This window comes from Onychomys torridus, chromosome 18 (genome assembly GCF_903995425.1).
Source record: "Onychomys torridus chromosome 18, mOncTor1.1, whole genome shotgun sequence".
NCBI classification, from domain to species: domain Eukaryota; kingdom Metazoa; phylum Chordata; class Mammalia; order Rodentia; family Cricetidae; genus Onychomys; species Onychomys torridus.
In genome coordinates, this window is record NC_050460.1 from 63525664 (window position 1) to 63535923 (window position 10260).

At 51.9% G+C, this 10260-nt stretch overlaps 1 protein-coding gene across 3 annotated transcripts; it reads right to left on the reverse strand.

Moving 5' to 3' along the window:
- Window positions 1–822: 822 nt before the first annotated feature.
- On the reverse strand, window positions 823–9685 carry Lhfpl5 (LHFPL tetraspan subfamily member 5). 3 transcript variants are annotated; one of them, XM_036167274.1, is made up of 4 exons: window positions 8687–9685; window positions 5099–5335; window positions 3117–3162; window positions 823–1419 (listed from the first exon to the last, which is right to left on the reverse strand). In XM_036167274.1, exons 1-3 carry the CDS (start codon window positions 9096–9098, stop codon window positions 3152–3154), a joined length of 660 nt encoding a protein of 219 aa, XP_036023167.1. In that variant the 5' UTR covers window positions 9099–9685; the 3' UTR covers window positions 823–1419; window positions 3117–3151. The 3 variants fall into 3 exon arrangements, with proteins under 3 accessions (XP_036023167.1, XP_036023168.1, XP_036023169.1); XM_036167275.1 differs by lacking the exon at window positions 823–1419 and adding an exon at window positions 2401–2474; XM_036167276.1 differs by lacking the exon at window positions 823–1419 and adding an exon at window positions 2481–2577.
- Between the last annotated feature and the right edge of the window lie 575 nt (window positions 9686–10260).

Sequence of the window (10260 nt, forward strand, 5' to 3'; positions counted from 1 at the left end):
CTGATGCACATGTGTACACTGCATCCATTCACACATGTGCAGATAATACAAAAAGCCCTAATAATTCCCACCTCTCAGCAATTGGTGGTTTTGCCTGTTGAGTAGGGTAGGTGAGATGGCCAGTCACTGGGGACTGGGTTAGGAAGAGGCACGACTTGTCTGTGGCTGCCTAGCACTGTATTGTTCGGCTTTGGACCCTTCTGAGGAAGCAGGCTACCTGAGTCGCCTATGGAGGAGGATGGTCCCAGTGAGGAGCCGAGAGTGCAAGTCAGATGCACAACCCAGAGAAACCAAGTCAATGTTGTGCCAAGCCCCGGCTTCTGGGGTAATGTGTCAGGCAGCAAGGGTAACCAGAAAGGGCTGTAGAGCACGTGTCATCCAGAATGGCTAGTTTTCATTTTTGACACAGTTGATGTGTGTAAACTCCCCCCCCCTTCCCCCAGGTTAGCCTTGAGAGCTTCATCCTCAACTCTACCACATCTGCTCTTTGTGGTTTAGGGGATTTTGTTAGATTTTTGAGACAGGGTTTCAGGTAGTTTAGGCTGGGCTCAGACTTTCTCTGGAGTCGAGGATGACCCTGAACTCCACTGCCCATGCTGGGATTACAGGTGTGTGTTTTTGCTGTTTTCTTTGTCAGTGTTACGGTTCGGTTCCAGGGTGTATGCTCCGTGAGAGTCCCACCCTCCTCCTGACTCCTCCCTCCGGAGTCTTTCTGCTCTGGACTAATTGACAGGGTAAACCTGGCACCACAGCCATGTCTGTTCCCTGGCAGAAGATCACTGGTCAGGTATGTCAAATCCCAAGCTTATCACGGAAATGCTAGATAGTACTGTGAAAATTTATTTTCATGTAAAGGCAAATTTCTGAAGCTAGAAGCCAGTTCTGGCTGGGACACTGTGGGCACTGTGGGAAATGTGCTGGTTCCAATGAGGAGTCAAATTCACCTTGGGAATGTCTTAATCCTCTGTTTGGTCTCTATTCCTCACCCGTCTCTGCACAGCAGTATGGGAACAGAAGCAAAGGGGCAGTGCTCACCCTTAGCTTCCAGCAGCTTCTCTAGTGGCTGGAGTCATAAGGCTCAGGCCCCTAACCATGGACTCAGTTTAACAGCTAGCAGGGAGGCCACCAAAGAGCAAAGTAGCTTGCTGGTAGGAAATGCTAGCTAGGAGAAAACGTGGGTCGCTGTGGGTAAGCACCCTCCTGGCACTCAGCCCCTGATGTCTTCATGTGGTTCACTGCACTTTGGTAGCGCTTGTCTGCTGCAGACAGTTGTCTGTGGGTGGCGGGAGACTGAAGGGTTCTACCCAGTGCTGGGACTCTGCCTCAGGCCCAGAGGATCTGGCAACAGGATGCTGGATGGAAAGGTTTCATCTCTGAGAGAATCCAAGTCCTAATTTTCCTTGCCAGGGAAATAGTGGCCTGGAAAACACAAAAGACCACTAGATTATAAAATGATACTTTAAAAGCCAATTAAAAACCAACAGGGCCCAGCAAGATGTCTTAGTGAGTGAAGGTGCTTGCAGCCAAGCCTGATGACCCAAGTTCAATACCTAGGACCCACAGGGGGAAGGAGAGAACCCTGACAAATGTACGCGCATGCTCACACACACACACACAAAGAGATGTAAATTTATGTGTGTGTGTGGTCACACTTCACCTCTTCCCAGACAGGAATTCCTGATTCTAGTGCAGCAAAAGATGGATTTGCCAGCACCACAGTGAATATGAGGATGTGGGTGGAGAGAGTGTAGTCCCTTTGATTCCGTGATTCCACACAGAAAAGCAGAATGTTACAGCAGTTCCCGAGTGTCCACAGGCAGCAGGGTCAGTTTAGAAAACGGCATTCTAGCCACTGGTGTGGGTCTCACGGTGGGCACTGGAGAACCATGAGAATACGTGTAGACACTCGGCTGTGCTCTTCACATGTTCCCGGAGTCCGTGAGGAAATGCTTCTGAGGGTCCCTCCTGCTATGGCGGAGTTGCCTTTGAACAAGCTTCCCAGTGACCAAAAACACAGGTGCCGGACTGCTCTAAATGGAGCAAGGGGCTCTGCTGATCATCACTACCAACACCAGCATCATCCTCATCCTCACCACCACCATCACCACCATTATCACCATCCTCACTTCCACCATCATCATCACCATCAGAGCCAAGGGTTGGAAGGCACTTCCCCAAATAAGAATAGTTTAAATGCATATAATTCATGTGCACACAGACCATCCAACCCTCAATGATGACACTTGGGAAGAAGAGGTGATTTCTGTTTTTTTGTTTGTTTTTTTCTTTTAATTTCTAAGTCATTTTGGGAGATAAAAGGCAATAAAGAAATCAATACAAGGATGGGTGTGATAGCTACACCTTTAACCCTAGTACTCAGGGAGACAGAAGCAGGTGGGTATCTGAAAGTTTGAGGCCAGCCTCATCTACATAGTGAGTTCTGGGCCAGGCCAGCCAATGCTGCATAGAGAATCCTGTTTCCAAATCAAATAAAAAAAGAAAAGGCAATCAATACACCATGCTTCCTTTGGAATCATGTTTAAACTGGTTGGTCATTGTTTCTTTTTTTCTTCAGCTCTGCAGGAACAGAAAGATAAATGTAATATTTGGCATGCCAAATAATTATATTATTTCTATTAGATTAGCTTTGTTGAACATTGCTTTTTATCCTCTGTGGCTTATTTTCTGCTGTACTAGGTTTTCTTGTTCTTTTTTCTTTTTTTCGAGACAGAATTTCTCTGTGTAGTTTTGGTGGCTGTTCTGGATCTCACTCTGTAGACCAGGCTGGCCTTGAACACACAGAGATCCACCTGCCTCTGCGAGTGCTGGGATCGAAGGTGTGCGCCACCGACACGGTCCGGCCTGTATTAGGTTTTCTAACATGTTTTTTACAAATCACTTAAAAGTTCTGCCTGAGAAGAAGCCCAGATCATGTGATGGCCTCCAGGAATGCTCTGTTCCATTCGCCAAGCTTCACTGGTTTGTACAAGTAACGCCCGGCTGGTTTCCATCTCAAGACCTGGGTTTGCTCTTCCCCTGGAGGTCATGGAATCAAAGGCTAGCGCCTCTGAGCCTGCCCACCCCCACCCAGGCAGCGTCAGCCCCTGCAGACTCACCTGCCAGAAGTGTCGCTCACCACCCCTCAGGTGCTTCAGACCTCCTCTGGAGAAAGAGAAGAGAATGTTCATGAGGAGCCTAGCTGCAGGCAAGTCCCTGCATGCTGCAAGCTGGAGACGGTACTCACTGTGCCCAGAGGGGAGAAGGAAAGTGGAGATCCTGGAGAGGCAGGGGAGAGACTATCTCCACAGCAATCCTTGTGTTTTGCACATGTTGTCCAGCCTTCAGCACAACCTCACTTTTATTAATATAAAATATGACACTAACTCATTTAAAGCATAGAACTTGGCGGGCTTTAGGCTTGGATGAAGAATTTGAGATTCAGTGCCTAAAAAGATGGCTCAGTGGTTAGGAGCACTGGCTGCTCCTAGAGGTCCCAGGTTCCCAGCACCCACATGGCAGCTCACAACTGTCTGTAACTCCAGTCCCAGATGATCTGATGACCTCTTTGGCACATATGTGATGGACAGACATGAATGAAGCAAAGCACCCATACACATAAAATAAAAATAAAGAGAAAATAAACTGGGCGGTGGTGGCACACGCCTTTAATCCCAGCACTCAGGAGACAGAGGCAGGAAGATCTCTGAGTTCAAAGCCAGCCTGGTCTACAGAGTGAGATCCAGGATAGGCACCAAAACTACACAGAGAAATCCTGTCTTAATAAACAAAAGGGAGGTTAAAAAAAAAAGAAAGAAAGAAAGAAAAAGAAATTGATGTTCAAAAAAACTAGGCAGCTAGAGGACCGTGGAGTCAAACACTGAAATCGAACACTCTGCATATATGAAGATAGATTTCAGGATAAAGAACTACAATGCTCCCAACAGCCACTCCACCTTCCTGGGAAAGCCTGAACTCTGGAGAAGATGCTGTCGGAGCAGAGAGCTGCTGGAACCCCTACCTTGCCGAACATGCCCCGTGTGCGGTGATGACACTGGCCCGCAAGTAAACATCACCCCATCTCTGCCTGGGGAAGGCACTCTGTAAAGCCCAGCTTCCGTTTCTTCCCCTAAATGGGGTCCTGCGCGGACCCAGCGGCGACAGGAGCCCCATGAAGGAAAGAGACCTTGATCCACCTCTGGTGATGTACACTCCCCATTACCAGTCCCAGAGGTGGGTGGGCTCCAGGCTCAGCTAGAGAAGGCTGGCCTCCGGGCTTCCAGTTTCTCCTCTGCAGGAGTATCCTTGGTCCTGGGCCCAGCTGGGGGCAAGAGGCTGCCTATTGCCCCTCTTCCAGGTCCAAGGGCCGATGTGATAGCACTGCTCTCAGGAGGCTGGGGAGATCCCTAAGGTGTCTCAGGTGTAATGGTGGCCACCTGCTAGGAACAGCATTTGGGAATCCTTGGATCTGTGAGACAGGTGCTGTTCTCTGGCTAGATTAATCCTGACACGGGAAAGGTCCCTCAGCTAATGGGAAGAAAGGGGCCAAATGGAGATGGGCATAGAATCCCAGGCAACAGGAGGCCAGCATGAAGCAGTCAGGGAAAGTTTCCCAGGGATCCATGTCCATGTTGTCCCAATCCCTCCCCCACCCCACCCCACCCCGCCCCGTCAGATGTAGCTGGCTGGTGGCAAATTGAGTTGGACAGACAGGAGAGAGGAAGGCAGCCTGGGAGCCCACACGCCCCATCCCCACGTCAGGAGCTGTCCATTCAGAACCATCGTGTTTTCAAGACCACCCACACAGCCCACCCAACCTTCCCCAGCAGCTCAGGCCTTCTACCCCCCCCCCCCTCCACCTGCCAACCCCCCTCCACATCTTAACCCAGCTACAGTGCCTCCTAGGAGGACCCAAGGTAGCTCCCCACACCGTATTAGGACTATTTCCTGCTCATGGGTCTTTTCTGAATGGCCTGCCGGCTTTCAACCTTCCACTGATGGCCTTTCAGAGGGAGGAGAGACACAGGGTCTGGTCTTGTCTCAACTGCCTTCCGAGAGCCACCATCCCACCCACAGTCCCAAGAGGAAGGAAGACAGGTACCTTTCCCATCTGCCTTGTAGTCATCTGGGAGGAGCTTGTCCTGTCGATAGCCCAACACAAAAGCCAAGAAGGAGAGGATGAGAGCATCTCCAATGCTGAGGATGGCCAGCATGAAGGCCCAGCGGATGGTGCAGTGGCCCAGTGTGTACTTGCCCGTCTGCTCACCACACATCCGCCGCACCTCACTGGAGTCCCAACCATCTGGGTAGACCAGGCATCCAATCATTAGGCCAGTGGCTAAGGAGAGAAGAGGGCACCAGTGGCGTCAGGCTGGGCATGCCCCCAGCTGCCTCCCTCACACCCTCAACTGCTCTGTCACCTCCCTGGTCTCTGGGATAGCCTTGGGAACCACACGGGGGCGGGGCAGCTCCTTCCATCTGTGTAAAATACAAGTGCAAAAGCTGAAGCTCATAAAGCTAAAGTCCTGGGAACCGGCAGTTGGGATAGACACAGGGCCAGGCTCCTCACCCAGGTGGCTCTGCCGCACACCAGGTGGCTCTCTCCTTCTTCCAGTCTCACCCTGGGCTCAGCAAGGCACTGCCTACTCTGGCTCCAGAGCCCTCCAGCATCTGATGCCAAGCTGCATCTCTTCTGAGAAATGCTCCCTCATCCTCCATCTCCAAAGTATAATGGTGAGGCAGGCAATGGTTTTGATCTGCAGAGCCTTTAATTTTCCTTCGACCGAATGAACACGGGTCAGCCCCATCCCTGGCTTCTCACTTTCTTCAAGAACCTTCCATGCTCTTTCCCTCTGCAACAGTGGCAGCGGAGACAACCAAGAACAGTCAAAGCAGAGCCCCCCGATGACGCCAGAGGGCACACAGCATGAGAGAGAGCAGTGCTTCAGCTCCAAAGTTGGAAGCTCTTGGTCCTCAGCACCGCTGCCTGTGGCCTCAATGTGCTTATAAAATGCTTTTCATTCATTTTATCATCCTCATCGAGTCCCCAAGGGGTGGGGTACCATCACCAGACCCTACAGATCACATGTGCTGGGCTGAATGTTTTGAATCCCCTCCCACACCTGTATGTGGAAATTCTAACTCTCAGAGTGCTGGTTATTGGAAAGTGGGGCTTTGGGAAGTAATTAGCTCCTGAGATGAAGCCCTCATACATGGGATTAGCATCCTTATAAAAGAGACCCTAGAGAGACTCCCTACCTTTCCTTTCTTTTGTGGGCAGAGCAAGAAGTCAGCAGTTGGAAGCTGGAGGATGACCCTCAGGAGAGCCATGCTGTACCAGCCTGAGCTCAATCATCCAGCCTCCAGAGGCGTGAGAAAGAAATGCCCATTGTTTAAGCCCCTCCACCTCTGGGAATTGTTATAATAACCCAAATTCACTAAGATGGGAAGTTACCAAGATTCAGCGAAGACAACTGAACGAATGCTCAGCCCGCACCCCAACCTCCAGTATTTTAGGCTTCAGTCCCCCACCTCTACAGGGGCATCTATTTGTCTCTTTGTAATTACCCTCACCCTGCCCTCTGGCTTTGTGGGAAACTGGGAGGTAACAGATGCATTCCCCAGTTGCTGGCTATGGGGCACACCCCTCTAGCCCTCCCCTCTCCCACACAGAGTGGAACACAACACTACCTTTGTCCTCACCCCACATAAATGCTTCATGGGATGGCACTCAGCCACCTCTGCTATCAGTATTTCAGTTCCATGGCCTGGATAGTATCTGACTCAAATAGCCTGAGGATCCCCCACCCTGGCCTGCCTCCTGCTGCCTGCTCAGCCAATACACCTGTTGAAAAATGCTGGAATGGGGGTAGACAGCACTGATGGGGTGTTCCCAGCATCCTGTAGCCCTGAGGGAGAAGACCAGCTGGCAAGCACATCCACATTCTCTGGAGCGAGATTTTCATGGCCCCTTCCTGATATAGCCACCATGGACCGTTATCCCTACTTCCCAGCAAGGCTTGGGGATGGCTTGGGGCTGGGGAGGAACTCAGGCCATGTGAGTGGTCTGCATATCAGACTGGGAATTAAGTCTGCTAAGTGTATACCCACAAGTCTGAACCAGGACTTAGTAAATTCAGGAACCCTCACTGCTGGGCTGTGTGAGATTTCACTAGAAAATGAAGTATTTTGTGAATCTTGCTTATAAAATATGGGTCTCAATAAAAGTGGCCTTAGAAGCTGGGCAATGGTGGTGCACACCTTTAATCCCAGCACTTGGGAGGCAGAGGCAGGTGGATCTCTGTGAGTTCAAGGCCAGCCTGGTCTACATAGTGAGTCCCAGGACATCCAGGAATACACAAAGAAACCCTGTCTCAAAACAACAACAAAAATGGTTTTAGAATACAACTAATTTGGGGGGAATCCTTAATTCTCCCAGGGTCTGATTTGCCTGCTGGCCAGCTATAGCCTTGGCCAACTCTAACCCTCTTTGTCTGTCTAATCCCACATCTAAAGCTGGGGTCCCCTCCAGCTCTGCCTGCCTGAGATTCAGACCCCTGTTTTCGACACCCTCTGACCCCACCAAGTTAACACTACTTTAGCTAAAGATGTCTTTGACTCCAGTCTCCGGTCTCCACCACTGTTGATGGGCATCTGTGGGTGGTTAGGGACGAAGAGACCAAAGGCTGCTGAAGGGCATAGGTCACCTCTTCCTGAGCTCCAGAGGAGACCAAGATCAGCTGGCCCAAAGACCAAGAGGGGCGCCTGAGTCTGGAGCAAGAAAGGAGATGCCTTGCCTCGGGACCTCACAAACAACTGCAAAGCTGACACGGAGTTAAAGGGCCCCGGTCAGTCTGTACACCACCACCTCACAAAACAGCGACTCAGTATAGAGTTCACACCCAGGGACAAAGACTCTTCTCCACAATAAAAGAGGGGAGGGGTTTGGAAGGAAATTGCTAAGAGAGAGAGATCATAGCCAGAGAAACAGCAACAATCTCAAAACCCTGGGATCTTCCATGGGAACAGTTGGAGACAGGAAAAGGCACAGAGTGAGGGTAGAGACCATCATCATGGGCCAGGGGTTACGTCCAAGGCAATAGCCTTCCTCTCCTCTCTGGGAGCAGCACACCTGTTGTGTGGTGGTCTGGGTGCTGGTACACCTGATTGCTTCTACAGGAGCTATGTGCCCCTCACCAGGGTACTTCTTTCTGGCTCAGTAGCTTTACAGCATGAGAAGACCAAACAGTGCCTCAGCTTGCACTTGTGTGTGTACGTGTGTGTGACACTCATGGCACATGCTGCAGCATGGGTATGGAGGTCACAGGACAACTCAATGGAGTCTGTTCCTTACGTTATGTGAATCCTGGAGGTTGAGCTCAGGGTGTCGGGCATGGTGGCAAGCACCTTTGCCAGCTTGGCCATCTTGTAGCCCCTGCCTCCTCTTTTCTAAGATTCACAGGTTTTCCTCCTTCAGTGCCACAATGTAGCCCAGGCTGGGCTAGAACTTACAGCAATCCTCTTGTCTCTGTCTCCCAAGTGCTGGGATCACAGGTGGGAGCATGCCCAGCTCTCCTCAGAATCTTCTGTGGAACACTGAGTAGAAGGAGGCCCAGAGCTTCCACAGGAATGGGAAGCCACAGCTGTGCCCTGGGCCAGTCCCAGCCGCCCTGCCGCCAACCCTGCTCACCTGCAGCCAGCTGCATCCAAGCACAGATCTTGTAGACCGTGGCCGTGTTACAGACGAAGAACAGGCTGAAGCAGATGATGGAGCCGATGATGAGGAACATGGCTAAGGCCACGAAGAACATGGCGGTCTTGAAGGCTCTGGAGGGGATAGAGGAGAAGTCCAGAGGGCCACCCTTGCAGATCAGTTCCGACGACAGCACATTGCCCACGCAGTAGGAGAACAGGCCAAAGTAGCCGGCCTGCGGCGTGCTCACACTGTCGCCTATCCAGTAGGGCTGGATGAAGAGGGCCATGACCAGCACTGAGAAGCAGATGGTGAGCGTGCCCCACATCACTCCCACGGCGCGTGAGTTGCGCACGTAGTTGGTGTGGTAGATCTTGGCTGCCTCCTGGGCTGGCAGCAACTTCACCATGGCGAAGGCCGCAGGACTGGGACAGGGGCACTGGCTGGTTGAAGTTGTACGGCTCTAGGGAGAAGGCCTGGGTCCTGGGTCACTCCTGGAGCAGCCTGAGATCAGGGTTCAGCGTGGGCATGCCCGCGGGGTATCCAGGAGCGGGGCAAGCCAAGGTCAACCCTGACTTCGCAGAAGACGCCCAGATCGGGAGGGTCTCAGGTCGGTCGCCTCCTCTAGGTCGATCAGGGTCTGGGCCTGCGCCGCTGCCCGGCTCGCCTCTCCCGCTCCCGGTTGCAGGCCGCGCCCGGCCGGCTCTGCTGAGCGCGCGTTTCAGCACCACGGTCAGCGTCAGCTCTCGGGGGCGGGGCCTGGGAGGGCGGGGCCGGCGATCGCGGGGATCCCGGAGGGGAAGCGAGCCCCAACCTTCTCTTCCTCCCAGAGGGTGGGCCCGCGGCTGTCACGTTCCTCTGGCTGATCCCAGCTGCACAAACGCTTCCCCGCCTCTACATCCCTGGCTCCCTAGCCACCCTTCCGGGACCTCACCTCCTCCCATCAGCAGCGCCACCACCACCATCACCACCACCGCCTCTACCCCGAGGGCTGCAAGTTTCCACTGTGGTTTCCGGCTCCGTCTTCCAGCCAATGACTGCCAAGGCTAGATATGGTCCTGCCTTCAAGGACCGTGAGCCTCAGCTCATGCGATAACCCCGGCAACTATAAAGAATAGCAAAATCCATTCCCAAACCGCAACATAACAAGGTGTCCACCACTCGGCCTTTCTCCTCGAGTTTCTGTTTTTGCTGAAGATTTCTTTTAAAAAATTTTTTTTTCCTGCTGAAGGTGGTAACTCACACCTGTAATCCCAGCACTCAGGAGGTGGAGGCAGGAGGATCAGGAGTTCAAGGAGAGGCTACATAAGATCCTGTCTCCAAAACAAACAAATAAGTAAACCACATATACCCATCATTAGTAGATAATTACATGGCTAATGTAAAGAACTAGGAAAATCCAGGAAAGTATACATAAAAGAATAATACATTTATAACCCCGACATTATAACTCGGGAGCTAAGTAAAGTAGACATGGGCTTTGGGCTGAAGAGATGGCTTCATGGGTAAATGTTTGCCCTGCAAGATTAAGGACCTGAGTTCAAATCTCCAGAACCCAGGTAAAACAAGGT